This window comes from Myxocyprinus asiaticus, chromosome 38 (genome assembly GCF_019703515.2).
Source record: "Myxocyprinus asiaticus isolate MX2 ecotype Aquarium Trade chromosome 38, UBuf_Myxa_2, whole genome shotgun sequence".
In the NCBI taxonomy this organism is placed as follows: domain Eukaryota; kingdom Metazoa; phylum Chordata; class Actinopteri; order Cypriniformes; family Catostomidae; genus Myxocyprinus; species Myxocyprinus asiaticus.
In genome coordinates this window covers 2,489,793-2,508,377 of record NC_059381.1, presented here as the reverse complement: position 1 = coordinate 2,508,377, position 18,585 = coordinate 2,489,793, and the positions used below count along the sequence as shown (strand labels likewise).

At 40.1% G+C, this 18,585-nt stretch overlaps 1 protein-coding gene across 2 annotated transcripts in view; it reads left to right on the top strand.

The window, feature by feature from the left end:
• The first annotated feature begins 3,100 nt into the window (after positions 1–3,100).
• The window catches only part of LOC127429255 (gastrula zinc finger protein xLCGF3.1-like), a 61,983-nt gene continuing 46,498 nt past the window's right edge, over positions 3,101–18,585 (top strand). The window contains exons 1-2 of one of the 2 annotated variants that reach the window (XM_051678184.1): positions 3,101–3,305; positions 6,491–8,537. In XM_051678184.1, the coding sequence (XP_051534144.1) occupies positions 3,221–3,305; positions 6,491–7,812 (1,407 nt within the window). In that variant the 5' untranslated portion in view covers positions 3,101–3,220 and the 3' untranslated portion in view covers positions 7,813–8,537. Of the gene's footprint in view, positions 3,306–6,490; positions 8,538–18,585 lie in introns of those variants that run through there. The other variant, XM_051678189.1, reaches the window with a different exon arrangement.

Genomic DNA, 18,585 nt, shown 5'->3' with positions numbered 1-18,585 from the left:
AAGAACATGCAAGAGAAAATATGCAAGATTCGGCTCTATTTCTAGATCACTAATGAAAAGCTAACTTTCCTTGCCTCCCCTAAATGAGGGAAATAATAATAAGGAATAAATATCGAAAATCAATAAATAATAATAAAAAAAATAAAAAAACCTGATTCATCTCAATCCTCTCGCTCTTGGAAGAACACAGCAAGTTAGACTGATTTAGTTGTCGTTTTCTGTACAATCATTAACAGCCGCCTGCACAGCAGGGAAGCCAGAGAAGGAAGAACATAAACATGTCAGCACGTTCACAGCCATCACCTCAGTCCTGCACAAACCTACATGACGCCTGAACCACGTGGAGAGATTTTTTATATCGTATTCAAGAAGCTTTTTTGTCAGGAGGGCCTGGGTATCTCAGCGAGTATTGACGCTGACTACCACCCCTGGAGTCACGAGTTCAAATCCAGGGTGTGCTGAGTGACTCCAGCCAGGTCTCCTAAGCAACCAAATTGGCCCGGTTGCTAGGGAGGGTAGAGTCACATGGGGTAACCTCCTCGTGATCGATATAATGTGGTTCTCGCTCTCGGTGAGCTGTGCATGTGTGCCGTGGAGAATAGCGTGAAGTCTCCACATGTGCTAGGTCTCCGCGGTAACGTGTTCAACAAGCCACGTGATAAGATGCGCGGATTCACGGTCTCAAACGCGGAGGCAACTGAGATTCGTCCTCCGCCACCTGGATTGAGGCGAGTCACTATGCCACCATGAGAACTTAGAGTGCATTGGGAATTGGGCATTCCAAATTGGGGAGAAAAGGGGAGGGAAGGGAAAAGTTTTTTTGTCATTAAAAAAACTCATGTATGCAAAAATGTGTGATTCTGTGAAAAATGTAAAGTGCCTTGATCTTTTAAAATAAAACAAATTACTATGAAAACATACTGTTAAAGAGATAGAAATTATGTCATAATTTGCTCACCCTCGTGTTGTTCCAATAAAGCGCAACAGTGCCCGCCCACTTTTTCAGCCGTCTGTGTTCTGGAAGTATTTTCCTCATTAATTTCATCCATATATTTTTATTAAAATCTTACATAAAAGAGTTGTGCACCATGAACCAAACCAACCAGCTCTGAGGTGAATCACAACATCACAAACTTTGTTTTGAGGTAAAAAAGTATTTGGAAATCGGACATAAAGATAAAGGTACAAGGCTGTGTACTTACCGTCTTTCATGAGGGCACAGACTACAATCCCATGAAGCATTGTGAATGATGTCATCGAATAGAAAACTAGGGCATATATAAAACTATTGATTTTAGGTTGTTGATTATAAGTATAGAGACAATATATTTTACTTTTATTGCTAAATAGCCGATATGTACAAATATATAAGTAGTTTAAGGATGAAGAGACACCGACTCGATTACTTCATTCACAGTGCGTCATGGGAGCGTGCGGTCGCTCTGAGGCACGTTTTGTGGTTTTCGTTGCCCGCAGTTCTCTGATTGGTGGATCTTTCTCTGATGTACCATGGGTAATGTAGTTGTTTACCATGAATTATGCTATCAAACACAATTTTTAAACAATGAAGTTGAGATAACGCAGATGAATGGTTTCAACGGAAGCATATACCATCGATGAACAACCTCAAATCTGGAAAAAAAGAATGCAATTCTTATTGCATTTAATGCCCTCAGTGTTCAGCTGCAAATTATGTCAGATGTCATGAGAACTGATCAGAGATTTAATACAGTTCTTATTGTATTTGCTGCCCTCTGTTGCCAAATTATGAGAGACTTCATGATTTTTCACAAACTTTTTAGAGGTGGCATAATTGTAATCTAATAACTGGTCCTAAAATAGGCAATATTAAATAGGCCTACTACACAAACAAAAAGTGTGGCAATATAATTCATTCAGTGGTTCATACATTTATTTATTTTTAAATATCACTTATTACAACAAAATTAATAATGTGTATCTTTACTCGTAATTATACTGATTTAAGTCTCATGAGCCTTAAGTGGCCTATGCGTAACACATTTAATTTTGGAGTCGAACATGACAGAATTAATCAGTTGCATTAAAGGGACAGTTCACCCAAAAATGAAAATTTTCTCATCATTTACTCACCCTCATGCCTTCCCAGATGTGTATGACTTTCTTTCTTCTGTAGAACACAAATTAAGATTTTTAGAAGAATATTTCAGCTCTGTAGGTCCATACAATACAAGTGAATGGTGACCAGACCATTTTAGCTCCAAATATTACATAAAGGAAATCCATATCCAGACTCCAGTGGTTAAATCCATATCTTCAGAAGCAATATGATAGGTGTGAGTTTAAAATGTAAATCCTTTTTTCTACTCTAAATATCTACTTTCACTTTTCAGATGTGAAAGTGACACTAAACAGTCACCACATGTGGCGGTCAGATGTAAAAGTAAAAGTGAAAGTGGAGATTTAGGGTAAAAAAATGACTTACATTTTGATCTGTTTCCCACCCACATCTATGATATCGCTTCTGAAGACATGGCTTTAACTACTGGAGTCATATGGATTATTTTCATGTTTTCTTTATGTGATTTTTGGAGCTACAACGGTCTGATCACCATTTACTTGTATTGTATGGACCAACAGAGCTGAGATATCCTGCTAACAATCATAATTTGTGTTCTGCAGAAGAAAGAAAGTCATACACATCTGGAATGGCATGAGGGTGAGTAAATGATGAGAGAATTTTCAGTTTTGCGTGAACTATCCCTTTAAGAGTTTGGGTTGCAACCCAATTTAGCATGGTTTATTAATTAATTACATTTATAATATTTAATATGTTAAATATCATATGGGTTACAGTGTGAAGAATTTACGTGTTTCCATTGATCATGGTATAAATATTGGGGGGGGGGTTAACCTCACCCCCATCCCCCCTAGAATCTACACCCCTGTCTGTGTGTAATAATGATTTCTATAGGAATCCCTATAATATGCATACTATGGTTTTATAAGTGCATTATAAAGATTTAAACCTCTTTAAACGATAAGAGAGCTTTGATTGCACAACTGCCCAGTTGGTGGCGGCATGCACATGTTCTGCGAACTGTTATACAGTAAAAGAAGAAGACGCATAACATCGTTTATTGTAAATGTTGGGGAATATTTCCATCTTTAAATGAAGAAGTGTTTGAAGGAATTATTCCAGGTTTAACATCTGAAGTCTGCATGATATAATACTGTAATTATGGAGTTTATTAAAGAGGAGAGTGAGAACATGAGTGATCCAGAACACTGCAGAATTAAAAACGAAGATACTGAAGAACAAACAGGTTTGTGTCTGTTCTTAATTCTTCATTAATGACTGCTGAAGAACATGAAGGTGACGAGTATCCGTGCATGCTCAACATGCGTTCTTGCGTTAGGGGCCGTTCACACCGATACGCGTTTTTAACCGTTTCAGTTCTTTTTACCTTTTATATTTTCATCTAGAAAGCATCACATTCTATTTAACATCTGCGAAACATCTTAAAAAGATCAACAAACATTCTAAATCAGAATCTGATGAATGTCTTTTTTGACATCCGAGAGGACACGTCTTATAGACGCATTGCAGATGAGCAAACAACCTAAAAAAAAAAAAAAAAATACGTCTTCCAGATGTAAACACACATTACATTTTCGTCTGGGTGATGTTTTTGTGGTATCTGGGTATGTCCATTAGGGCTGGGTATTGATGCAGATTTCCCCATTCGATTCCGGTTCTCAAGCTCGCGATTCGATTTGATTTTATATCGATTCAAATGGGTGTGTTTCGGTTCCAGTGTCCATTTTGCTTATTAAAGAAAAATTATCTTAGCTAATGCTGTTAATTATAAAGGGACCTTCCAACTTGGTACATTACAGAAATAAAAATTTTACACATTATGTTTTCATTTGTTTTTCATTATATTTGTCACATTTTAGCTATTGAAAAATGTCCAAATTCAGTGTATTCTACCAATAAATGTCTTGAAATGTCATATATTATATCGCATATATATACTGTATATACACACTCACTGAGCACTTTATTAGGAACACCTGTACACCTACTTATTCATGCGATTATCTAATCAGCCAATCATGTGGAAGCAGTGCAGTGTATAAAATCATTCAAATACGGGTTAGGAGCTTCAGTTAATGTTCACATCAACCATCAGAATGGGGAAAAAATTAGATTTCAGTTATTTTGGAGTGTGGCATGATTGTTGATGCCAGACGGGCTGGTTTGAGTATTTCTGTAACTGATGATCTCCTGGGATTTTCACACACAACAGTCTCTAGAATTTACTCCGAATGGTGCCAAAAACAAAAAACATCCAGTGAGCAGCAGTTCTGCGGATGGAAACGCCTTGTTGATGAGAGAGGTCAACAGAGAATGGCAAGACTGGTTCGAGCTGACAAAGTCTACAGTAACTCGGATAACCAGAATAGCATCTCAGAATACACAACATGTCGAGGCGGATGGGCTACAACAGCAGAAGACCACGTCGGGCACTTTATTAGGACCATAGTGTTCTTAATAAAGTGCTAAGTCAGTGTATATATATATATATATATATATATATATATATATATATATATATATAGACACATATAGTTACATGTTTATCAGTTACAAGCATAGTTTGACTATTTACAATTATTTACATTGATACTGTATGTGGAACACACGCTAAATCGGTACTGTCTCTTTAAGACTACCATCATCAGCTAGTTAGCGCATATTAACAAGAAAGGACACGCATAGATTCTTTTGCGCATTCGTGCTGTGTGATAAGTATTAAATGTTTCTTTTTTGTTGTATTTAATGAAAAACTGACTGAAAAGAACAGAAGGGGTATTACGGAAAAAAGACAAATGGATTGCATGGGTCTTGTCTTTGGTCAGTCAAACCAAACTTTCATTCTCAACACCCAGTGAAAGGATCTCAATGCTGAACTTCTTCGCCACTATACTACACAATCACTAGAGAGTGAAATATGAAAAAAGAAAATTTGCCGCATAGAGCAAAAGATCGATCTTGGGATTTAAGAATCGAGATCGTTCAAACGGAAAAATCAACGTTTTTTCACCCAGTCCTAATGTTTAAGCGGAATAGTTAGAGGATAATTGGCTCCCCCAGCTGAGCCTGTTTTTTTTTTCTTCTCTCCATTAACTAACATCTAATGGAGTTTTTGTTCCTTGTCACAGTTGCCTTTGGCTTGCTCACTGGCGGTGTACGGACAAAAAAAATTAAAAACAGTGCGAACAGATGCAAAAAAAAAATTTGGTGAGAGCGACCCCTTACTGTGGCGGTTACAAACTTCAGTACTCGGGGGGCGATAGAGTTACCTTCAAAAGTCTAACCCAATAAACTCTTCTGCTTTTAAACTGGTTTTACTATGGCAAGTTACTGTAGCCTAAACATATTGACTTTAAATTAGTTGCTCAGCAATATACTTTTTAAACTGTTGCACAGCCATAACAGTAGTTGACTTGAAAGAGTAATCTACCATAAAGCTGCTACAGAGCGCCTTGCAGCAATGTTGAGAATGCATTGCGTACTTGCATTGTGTTAAGGCCAATTTATGGCGCCTACACACTAGAGTTTACGTTACATCAGAAAACGCTGCAAAGGCACTGATTTTAATAGGGATGCTGCGCCAGAAGGACGGAGAGGGAAAACCCAAGGGTTTGCAATAGTGACGCTCCATTATGCAATCAAAAGTTGAGAACATTTACATTTTTGCTGCAACACACTTTGATTTAGGCATTCATTGATCAGTGAGAATCTCACATAGGCAGATCCAGTTGTGCTTTTGTGAAAACCATTACTAGGCCTGCTTAAATTCAAACTGACGTGGCTCTTTCTATTGGTCAAATGCTCTGTCTAAGCTTTCCAGAGTGTGTAGGCGGTCTTATACTTCTTGCGTCAAACCTACATCGTTGGTGACGGCGGTTACGGCGTAGCCTATGCTGTAGCCTGATGAGCACCTCTACAAAAATGTACGGTCAAACGTAGTCAAAACATTATACAGATTTTTTTAGTCATGTTTTCGCATGTAATTTCATGATACAAACAGAATAAAAAAAAAACGGCAAATGCTCCCCATTAAAATGAGCCCAAATACAATTTGTTCTGATGTTTGAAGAATGCAAAGCTACCTCAAATATCTTTTTAACCTTCCTGTTGGAGGGTCTCTGGTTTCAAAGTGGACCAGTTATAGCTGTTGTGGTTTGCATAGACATCACATGTAGTTAAATTTTTGGAGAGGTGCATGACAGGCTACGCCGTAACCAGAAAACATAAGCTTGTCGCCGAAGTACAAATCGGCCTTTATGAATTGCATTCAGACACATTTTGGAATGCAACAATTCACGAAATCGAGCTTGTGTAGGATCATTATGATGTAATAATTGGGGTTCATCTTTATATTACTGTACATTTGTTGTTTGTGAATTGAATCTTGGCATTTTAATGTTTTTTTTGCAGACCTTCTGGAACAAAATGAAGTGGAGGAGAAAAACCATCTGTATCAGGAACCACATAAGTTCAGAACTGGAGAAAGTTTTTTTAGTTGCTTACAGACTGAAAATAATTTCACACAAAGTGCTCCAAGAACAGGAGCCAAAAATCCTTTCCCATGCCCTCAGTGTGGAAAAAATTTCAAACGAAATGCAGATCTTAATAAACACATAAGAATCCACACAGGAGAGAAGCCTTTTGCATGTCCTCAGTGTGAAAAATGCTTCACATGTAAATCAGTCCTTACGACCCACATGAAAATTCACACCGGAGAGAAGCCTTTCAAATGCACTGAGTGTGGAAAGAGCTTCACATATCAAGGAAGCCTGAAGGACCATGTAAGAATCCACACTGGAGAGAAGCCTTTTACCTGTCCTGAATGTGGAAAAAGTTTCTCACGTAAAGAACATCTTCAGATTCACATAAGATACCACATTGGAGAGAAGCCTTTCACATGCCCTCAGTGTGGAAGTGGTTTCATAAATAAAGGAGATCTTAATAAACACCTAAGAATCCACACTGGAGAGAAGCCTTTTACGTGCACTCAGTGTGAAAAGAGCTTTACATGTAAAGCCATCCTTAACAACCACATGAGGATTCACACAGGAAAGAAGCCTTTTACTTGCCCTCAGTGTGAAAAGTGCTTCACATGTAAAGCAAACCTTCAAGATCACATAAGAATCCACACTGGAGAGATGCCTTTCTCGTGCCATCAGTGTGGAAAGACCTTCAGATACAAAAACTGTCTCAATGATCATCTGCGCCTCCATTCTGGAGAAAGGTCATTTATCTGTGATCAGTGCAATAAAACATTTGTTTTGGCAGCAGGCCTGAGAAAACACCTGAAAACTCATGCAAGTGAGAAGCCTCACTTGTGTTCTATCTGTGGAAAAAGGCTTACAAGTCGGTACCGTTTAAAAGAGCACCAGAAAATACATACTGGTGTGAGAGCTCATGAATGCTCAGAGTGTGGAAAAACCTTCACTACAATTGATGGCATGAAAAAGCACCAAATAATTCATACTGGAGAAAGACCTTACAAGTGCTCACATTGTGGAAAGAACTTCAGTCGATTAGGAACAATGAAAATACATGAGCGAGTGCATACTGGAGAGAAACCATATCACTGCACTTCATGTGGGAAAACATTCAACCAATCAAGTAGTCTACGGACTCATTTGAAAAAAAGTTGCCCAAAGTCACAAAGTGAGCAGAGTTCATCTTCAGGTCCAAGTACATCATTAGAAATTCAGATAAACCAAAAGATGGACGTTCTACCAACAGAGTAATTAAATTAAACAGGTTAATGAGCTAAAATGACTTTTAGTGTTCATTGCATAATTTCTTTTTTTTTTGTGTGTGTGTGAAATGACTTTTGTTGGAATGTTTTGTAAGTTGTTTATGTTTAGTACTAGCAATATGAACATAAGTTAAACAATGGCTACATCGTTCTGTTGATTTTCCAATCATATCCTTAACAGCTTAATTCTGTTAGTCTAGCTGTTGAAAGGTGATACATTGGGAACTGAAGACTTTTCATAATTCAAAAAGCACTAAAAAATGATCATTAAAATAGTCCATACCAATTGTATACTATATAAAAATTCTTCTGAAGCTATACGATTGCTTTTTGTGAGGAACAGACCAAAATATAAGAGCAAGATTTCCAGCAAATTTTCTTCAAATACTATGGATGCTTTACAGCCATTGTAAACATCCACTTTCATTGTATAGAAAAGAGCAGTGTGAATAACATGATAATTTTTTTTTCTATTGTGTTCCTTGTAAGAAAGAAAGTCATATAGGTTTGTAATGGCGTGTGAGTAAATTATGACATGATTTTTTTTTTGTCTACAATTTTTTGTACGTGTTACCCTTTGTGAAAATGTAAAAAAAAAAAAAAAAAAAAGGCCAAAGAGCAGCTTGCCTTGTAATTGTGAATGGAGTTTCAAAATTACACTTTTTTTACTTGTATACATGTATTCTCTGTGTAATAATAAAAAAAAAACGCTGATCCACTATCATCAGACTCTTTTCCAATCAATGCCTCCCTTAAATTAGTAATAAGCCAGTAATGTTGTTCTACACGAGGCCAACAATGAAACAAATAAAACACATACAGCATGAAAACATTTGAAATTAACAATCCTGCTTTTTGGCCCTGACTGACATCAGGTTATAAAGTTCACACATGGGAGTTTCTATTTCTGGACCTGAACTTGGTTTGCATCTAGCTCCACAAAGATATTTAGAATTACTTAAAAATGTTTGAGGGTAAGTTCAGTGCATATATGAGACCAAACATCAAAGCACACACATTTGAGACATTGACCAGTGTTTTCAAGACAATGTCTTTATATGGATTTGTAACCTCTTATCTTTCATGTTTGATCATGTAGAAGATTCCAAGAGTGGTCGTTTTTATCTTAGGAATGTGGTAGAATAGTTTATTGTTTACGTTATTTAAAGTACTAACCAGCAGATTTCAACCAGTGGGGTGTAAGAATAATTAGCATTAAACTGAATCATGATGTAACACAAAATCTCATAAAATTGCCATTGAATGATTCCTTCTCAGATGAAATGCATTTAATGTATTCATGTTTAATATCTAGGATGAACTGTACTGTACAATGTATGCAGTTCACTTTCTGTTAAATATAGGGATGGACTGACTCTGCTTGTTGACGTAAAATTAAAACATACATATATATAAAATATTGAACTTTGTCTTCATATATATATATATATATACTGTATATACACACACACACACACACAGAAACAAATATTTAAAAGAAAATGCTATATTATATAAAGCACTGCGTAAAAAAAAAAAAAAGGACAAAATATGACCAGGCTTTCTTGTCAGTACACCATCAAAGCTGTTCCTAACGAAAAGTGCACAAGCCCTCTGCTGTTGCTATAGTTACCTCACTGCAAGTGAAAATACTACAGACTACAGTCCTGGATAATACCAAGTTACTACACTTTTACCAAGAGGCTACAAGCTATAGTAACTATGTAGTGACTGTGGTTCCCTTTCAAGAAGGTAACTTCGATGCTGCATTAGAAGCTGACACAATGGGAGAACCTGCCAGGGGGCTGGACTTTGAAACCCTATACTATCATACTAATTCGACTGGCTAGTGAAGCTTACCGCTCCACCTATGCTAACCTCATTGTGAGCATATTAGCCAGAGCCCAGCTTCACACCATCACCATTTTTTTTTCTTTTTCCGGGCAGCATTGACACCTCATGTGCTACTGGAACCCTAAACCAACGCTTCACTGGGCATCTTGCAATTGTTCCACTCTTCTCCCTGCATTTGGGAAGTCTCTGATGCTGAAACCTGGTCATGCTCAGTGGACGAGCAGGGTGCCTATATTTCCCCTCGAACGATGGAAAACAGACCTTTGTCAGCTTCTGAAGCTGAGTTGAATGAGGTTCTCGGCCGGGCCGTCGAGAGGCTTCAGCTCGAATGGCCCATCCCTGTTGCACCCGAGCGCTCTCAACTAGATTAATGTTTTACCGAGTTGGCATAATCAGGTATTGCATGACTCAGGACCATTCTTTCCCGACTTGCACGACCAGCTGGTCAAGACGTGGCGCTCACTGTACTCGCAGGTGCAGTGGCTTTATATTCATGAACTGTGCCGAGTTTAAAGGATATTCACATTTTCACCCAGTCAAATAGGCAGTAGCAGCACACTTATGCCCCTCCTCTTCCACGCTGGTGTGAAAATCTAAGCCGGTGCATCCATCCATGCTGTTGGGTAAGGACTACACTTTAGGGGGTCAGGCTGGTGCGGCTCTGTACACCATGGCGGTGTTGAAGGTCTATCAGTCAGATCTGCTGAAGGACTTGGATGAGAGTGGTCCAGACTCTGATTCCCTCAGAGTGTGTCAGCAGGGTCTCTTTGGTGATGCTATTGATGCTTTCACCGAGAGGTTTCAGTTGGCAAAAAGGCAGTCGCTGGCTTACAGACACATCCTGCCAAGGCGTGGTAGTTCTGTATACCAGACAATTCGCTTGCAGTTCAAAAATCATCCGCAAGACTTCAACGTCGTTCGCTCCTCCACCGTACTGGTGCGGGATGCAGCAGTTCTACTTTTGAGATAAAGATTTTTCTCAATAAAGATGCGATAGAAAGCGTACCAACAGGCGAAAAACAGTAAAGGCTTCTACAGCCACTATTTTGTGATCACCTAAAGGAGCGGTAGGTTGCGGCCCATACTGGACTTGAGACCCTTTGAATCGGACACTCAGTATGTCTCCATTCAAGATGGTGACTCAGAGACAGATCTTGTCTCATGTCCAAACTCTGGATTGGTTTGTATCCATTGACCTGAAAGATGCATTCTTTCATAGGCAGATTGCCCCTGGTCACAGGCCATTCTTAAGATTCGCCTTCAAGGGGACTGCATACCAGTTCAAGGTCCTACCCTTCGAGTTGTCCCTGGTTCCAGGCAAATTCACGAAATGTGTTGATGCAGCGCTGGCTCCGCTGAAGCTTTGCGGCATACGCATATTGTATTAACTTCATGATTGTCTATTACTAGCTCAATAAAAGGCACAGGCGTGCAGTCGCAGAGATCAGTTGCTCATGCATCTGGAGCAGCTGGGACTCAGGGTCAACTGGACAAAGAGCATGTTAGTGCCTAGTCAGCAAGTTTCCTTCCTAGTAATGAAACTTGACTTGGTAGCCATGTCGGCTCATTTGACCGACAAGTGCATTTAGTCCATTTTCCTACACTTATAGGAATTTGGGAAGACCCTGCCATTGCGTCACCCTGCTAGGCTTGCTATGGATGAGACCCCTCGGTGCTGGCTCAGTTTGAGGGTCCCTCATCGTGCATGGCGACATGGTCACCACCGACTCCTAGTGAAGCCTAATTCTGACGCAGCGTATCGTTCCCTCCTTTCAGGGCACCAAGGTTATGTGGAATTGTATGCTTAATATTATGGAAGTCTTAATTACATTTTGTGTTAAAAGATATTTCTCACACCATGAATGCTTGTAATAGAACAGTGATGCAGGGTCAATACACCCCTTCATTGAACCAGTTGAGTCAGTCGTTTGAGTCTGAATGAGATGCGACAATAGAAGCGATTCATCCAACAAAAGGGGCAACAATATAATAAGTGATGTAATACAAGTCTCACATAGCTTGGAGCAGTACACATAGCAAGGAAAAGTCTTCTTTTTTTTAAAGAACATGAAGGTAGTGCATTAGTATGAATGGGTTAAGTGTTAAAGAAAACGATGTGTCTTTAACTGTTTTTTGAAAGAGGATAAAGACACAGCCACTCGGGTGGAATTAGACAGGTCATTCCACTAGCAGGGAACAGTCAATTTAAAGGTCTGGGACAGTGATTTTAAAGGTCTGGGACAGTGATTTTATGTCTCTGTGACTCCCCTACTCTTACTCGAGCCAGCACTAGAGAAAACATGCCCACCCTAATCCATTCACATTAACATTTGACATATTTATATAATAAAAAAATATATTGCGTCAAAAGCAAGATTATACTGACCACATTCCCCATTAATGCAACAATCAAATCCCGAACTCCCCCCCGAACAAAACAAACAGAAAAAAGTAAAACGTGCGCATTAACCCCGCGCACGACACTGCCAATCGGCGTTGATCCCTCTAAACTCAGAAGGTCCATGTATGCATACGAGAGTCCCAGTGACAACTTTGCCATCGGATTGCTCAAGCAATTGCTATACAAATTTTGTGAGGCAAAATTACATAACAGAAAATACTTTGTAAAACAGGCCCCAGCCAACAGGCAGAATAAACACAAAGAACATGTAGATTCATTCACAGAACTGTCTTGAAGGTGTGTTCCTCCACAAAACAAATTCCAGCCGATATAAAGCCGTTCAGTTTCCTCGGACAGACAAACAATTGTTCAGTGAGCCAGCTGTTATGAGTGCAGCAGATGACATAATTATTCTAATGTCCCTTAAAAAAACTCCACAAAAACAAACTCCAGCCAACAGGAGGCATAAGCACAAAGAACGAACAGATTCATCCACAACACTGTCCCGAAGCATTTATTCCACAAAACAAACTCCAGCTGCTAGGCTTAACCAGCACGAAAAGAAACAAAACATGCATTCCAGTTCCTCGGATGATCAAGTGTGTATTGAGCGAGTCAAATTCACTCTGAGGCCGCGTAAAAAAAATACACCATGACTTACTCAGTCCATCAATTTTATAAAAGACGTCCTTTATGTGAGCATGTAGATATTTTACAGTCATCCATAGTGTCCATTCTCAATCTAGCCAGGAACTTCAGTGTAAAAACTATCTTCCGTCAATGCAAATGTTTCTTGGAATGTCATGCCACAAAAACAAACTCCAGCTGCTAGGCAGAGCCAATGCAAATAGAAACAAAAAAATGGCGCCCAGCTTCCTTAGACAGTCGAGTCACTGAACAGCGAGTCAGTCCACTCACATAAGAAACGCCTGATGGTTTACTCACCCATAGTTTGTATGAAGGCCAGTGCCTTTTCGGGGCATAAAAATACTTTGCTGCCATCCTTGGTGTCTATTCTCAGTTTTGCCAGAAACATCAGTGCAAAAGCGATCTTCCATTGATGTAAGAGTTTTTTACATTCCTTGAACCGAAATCGTTTCTCTCTTGTCGAATTAAAAACAATCCGGGAACAAGAAAATATTGTGATTCTTCCAAGAGTGTTTTCCTTTGACACTCGCCTGGCACAACACAAAATCTTTATCGGATGATCTCAGAAATTTGGCCAGAATTAATCGGGGCCTGTCTCCCTCAGCAGATCTGTGAGTCGGAACTCTGTGAGCTCGCTCGATGTCCAGCTTATGGCCTGTTATGTCGAGCAGACTCAGGAAGAGCTCATCCAGGAATTTCACCATATCTCTGCCCTCTTCATGCTCAGGAATTCCAACAATCCATATATTCCTTCGGCTCATATTTTCAAGATATTCCAGTTTTTCCAAAATGCATTCCAAGTCTGTTTTGGACGCGGGCGGATTAGCGGATAATTCCCTTTCCGATGACTCCAAATAATCAATTATTTTCTCAACATCTGTCATTCTTGTGACCAACTCAGTGAACTTTGCTTCCATCGCCGTAATCAATCGATGTATTACAGCGAGATCCTCCAAGTCAGCGACAACCTTCGTCAGCATCACCGAGATGTTGGACAGTTGACGCTGAATTTCTTCTCCTGACGTGCTTTCCAACTCGAGTCCCCAGCTCGCAGGCCTGTCAGAGGCCTCAGCTTGAACACGTAAGTGTCTTTTAATGTCTCTAGAGTCTGAGGATTTTGACTTCTTTGCCACGATTGCCTCAAAGAGCAAATATGTAACTGGGTGTATCAAATCTCACCGGTTATAACATGAAAATAATTAAAAAACTAGCAAAGTGCGCAGAGCTCGTGATTCACACGTCTGCTTCTCACATGGCGTCACGTGACCTCCCGATGTGCACTCTCTTGAGCTCGTTGAAGACCACACTCGCTACTGCATTCTGGATCAATTGCAGAGGTTTGACAGTACATGCTGGAAGGCCTGCCAGAAGAACATTGCAATAATCCAGCCTGGATAGAATAAGGCAAATCTGCACAATCGGCCAGTCCTTACGATGTGGTCTGTGAAGTTCAACTTATCGTCAAACACAACTCCAAGATTTTTGGCTGTCCTGGATGGTGTAATCGTTAACGATTCTAGCTGAATGGTGAAGTTGTGATGAATTGCTGGGCTTGCTGGAAGCACAAGCAGCTCTGTCTTAGCAAGGTTGAGTTGGAGGTGGTGATCTTTCATCCAACACGAAATGTCTGCTAGGCAGGCTGAGATCCGGGCCGCTAACATTGGATCATCAGGCTGGAATGAGAGTTAGAGTTGTGTGTCATCAGCATAGCAGTGATAGGAAAAGCTATGTGCCTGAATGACGGATCCTAGTGATGACATGTATATGGAGAAGAGGAGCGGTCCAAGCACTGAACCCTGAGGCACCTCAGTAGTTAGTTGGTGAGACTTAGACACCTCTACCCTCCAAGAAACCCTGAAAGAACTATCTGTGACGTAAGACTTGAACCAGTGGAGCACAGTTCCTGTGATGCCCTTTGTCGTGTGGGATGACAGGAGAACCTAGTAGTTTACTGTGTTGAAAGCAGCAGACAGATCCAGCAGGATGAGTACAGATGATTTGGATGCTGCTCTCGCCAATCTCAAAGCTTCAGTATCTGACAGCAGGGCAGTCTCCGTTGAGTGTCCACTTTTGAAGCCAGACTGGTTGCTGTCATTCTTTGTAAGAAAAGATGAGACTTGGTTGAACATGACTTGTTCAAGTGTTTTAGCGATGAATGGGTGGAGGGATACTGGTCTGTAGTTTTCTAAATGTGCAGGGTTTAGGGTGGGTTTCTTAAGCAGTGGGATTACCCGAGCCTGCTTAAATGCGATAAGAAAGGTACAAGTGAGAAGAGATTTGTGGGTTTGTGGTGTGGAGAATTGACTGCTGATGGTTGTTATTTTACCTATGAAAAATGTGGCAAAGTCATTAGTTGTAGTTGATGATGTGGGGGTGGAGTTAGGCAAAGGAGAGAGTTAAAAAAGTTTTGAAAAGTGTGCGAGTATCAGAAGAATTGTTAATTTTGTTGTGATACTATAATATTTTTCAGTGGAGACGTTAGTAGAGAAGGAAGAGAGGAGTGAGTGATACATACTTAGGTCAGCAAGATCATTTGATTTGCGCCATTTCTTCTCCGCTAGACTTTAGAGTTTAGAGCGATGTTCACAGAAAACATCGGATAGCCAAGGGGTGGAGGGTGTAGCATGGGCTGGCCTGGATGAGAGGGGACAAATGTTATCTAGACAAGATGTTAAAGTGGAGCATAGAGAGTTAGTAGCATTATTTGCATCGAGGAGAACTGGTTAGAGGGAGGAAGTGAGGATGACACCATAGAGGAGAGATGGGAGGGCGAGAGAGAGCGTAGGTTACCCCAAAAAGATACCTGAGGAGGAGTGTGTGTTGCACCAGGAGGCAAGTTAAGGTTGAAACTAAGGAAGAAGTGAGCAGAAGTGTGCAGGGGAGTTACAAGAACATAATCAATGGAGCAGTTACATGTGTAGATGAGGTCCAGTTGGTTACCTGACCTGTGAGTTGCCAGAGTTGTGAGTTGTTTGAGGTCAAACGAGGCAAGCAAATTATGGACGTCTGCAGTCTGAGGATGTTGAAATCCCCAAATACTACAAGAGGGCTGCCATCTTCAGGGAAGGTTGAGAGCAACACATCCAACTCATCCAAGAAGTTACCTAGCTGACCTGGGGGGGTATATAACTACAAAAGGGATTTTAACAGGGTGGGTGATAGTAATCACATGTGATTCAATGGAGATATTGTCACACAGAGACGGTAAGAGAATACATTTCCATGAACTGGAGATAAGCAAACCCGTTCCCCCACCCCTACCAGTCTGACTGGGGGTGTGGGAGAAAGTGAAGTTGGTGGAGAGGGCTGTGGGTGTGGCAGTGTCCTCTGGTCTGATCCAGGTCTCAGTCAGGGCCAGAATGTTGAGATCTGAATGACTAGCATTGGACGGAATGAAGTCAGCTTTATTTACAGCAGACCGGCAAATAAAAGACAGATAGGAAGAGAAATTAATTTAGCAGAGGAAGTGGGGATAGCGTGCAAGTTGTTAGGATTGTGCTGTCTCCTGTGTGAGTGACAAGTGTTAATGATAGTAGGAATGTGGAAGCACATAGTGTTATAGGATAGAGAAGAAAGATGTCAAATGGCAGTATACAAGAAAAGAAGATAATAAGTGTGATACTTAAGTGCCTTGTCGGTGTCCTTGCTTGGTGGACTCTCACAGGTAGATCTGTGGTCTTTACACACATAGGTCTTCACAGAGGAAGGCTGCACACGAGGGCTGCTGCTACTGCTGCTGCGGTGCACATATCAAATATATACACCACTGTAACTTGAAATCACAGGACATTCCTTATTACTTAGCAAAATAAAGCTAGTATACAAGCACACCGAAACTGAAAGCTCACACGAGATGAGCACGTGAACAAACGTGACTTCAGCACACAGTAAACAAACAAGCATCTCCTAGCAACGATAACAACTCTAAAACGAGTGAAACAAGTAATAAACACACTTACATGTTGCTGCTGACTTCTGCTGGTAGATTGCTTCTCCTAAGCAGGTAGTTGAACACGCTTAATGTACTGGTAAACTTTTTCGCAAATGAAATGAATGAATCAGTCATCTCATTCATGAACGAGCATCTGCTGACTGGCTGAATGAGTAGGAAAGTCGTTAGTTCAACAAGAAAAAGGGGCCAGATGAATTTTGAATAAAAGTGAGTGATGACCTCACATTACAATGACATACAGTTATTGAAACTCAATTATTTTTTTAGGCTAGTATTGTTGTCTTTTTTGGTATAGTTTGATTGAAAGTTGTGCTCAGCAGTTCACAATGTGACAGATATGATTTGTTGTTATTTGTGGAGAAACACGTATGATGCTTAAACACTCTGCAGTGCTAAAGTCTCTTAGTTTGTTTGTTGACATGCAAATGTGTGAATGACTCTGTACTTTTGGTTCAATTTAAATAAACGTCATCTACTGGCCAAAGGCGTAATTTGCCGAAATTGTCAATGAACAAATAAATGAACGATTATTTTTTGTGAACCGATTCAAAAGACACGAGTCACTGAGTCAGGTGTTATGTACAAAGTTTTCCCTGAATTTTCGCCCTGGTGAGCTGCTACGGACCACCGAAATGAACTCTAATGTGCCCTTCAAGTGGAGTTGGAAATAGCTCAGTGAGTATTGATGCTGACTACCACCCCTGGAGTCACGAGTTCGAATCCAGGGTGTACTGAGTGACTCCAGCCAGGTCTCCTAAGCAACCAAATTGGCCAAATGGTAGAGTCACATGGGGTAACCTCCTCGTGGTCGCGATTAGTGGTTCTTGCTCTCAATGGGGCACGTGGTAAGTTGTGCGTAGATCGTGGAGAGTAGCATGAGCCTCCACATGCTGTGAGTCTCCGCGGTGTCATGCACAATGAGTCATGTGATAAGATGCATGGACTGACTGTCTCAGAAGCGGAGGCAGCTGAGACTTGTCCTCCGCCACCCAGATTGAGGTGAGTAACCGCACCACCATGAGGATCTACTAAGTAGCAGGAATTGGGCATTTCAAATTGGGAGAAAAAAAAAGTACAAAATTGTCTTTGTGTTCTAAAAATGGAAGTGTATATACTATATATAATATAATTTTCATAAAGTAACTTGTAATGTAATTACTTGAGTAGTTTTTTGGGCAAATTACTTATATACTCTTACTTGAGTCATAATATAGAGTACTTCTACTTGTACTCAAGTGAATTATTATTTCAGTAGCAGTAGTTTTACTTAAGTAAAAAAAAAAACAGTACTCTTTCCACCACTGCGTAATAGGCTATAATAATATTGGGCTTGTTTTCGAAGCTACGGTTGCTTATTTGTCTTGCGAGAGTTGACAACACTGGTGACCATCAGCGTAAAGAAGCAACAGCGGTGAATGGAGAAACACCTGTGAAATTATGTCAATAAAAGCATCCAAAAGTTGCTTTTGATCCATGCCAAGTCCCACTGACATTTAAATATATTTCATTCCATTCATCTCCGTATGCCGGCCAGTCTGACGTGTGACCAGCGAGCACACACACCCAGTGGTATATCATCTGTAAACATCTCTCATTCAGGAGCTACAAATGTTTGTGTTGTTTTCTGGTCTGATTTGGTCACTATATTACTAAACGTCTGTGATGATCCCGCCTGTATGAAAGTAAGATCTGCTTTTAGCTCATTAAGACAACAGAGAAGCAACAGAGGCAAACAAACCTATGCAAATGATTAATTATTACTTCTGTGTTTTGTTTTTGTTGTCAAGCATATGTTGTCTTTTTTATAGTGTAGTTAATGTAGTTCATTTAAAAATATCCATCATTTTCCATATCAACCTGTTGTGTAAATATTACTATTTTTACATTGTAATCTGGTGGCTTGAATA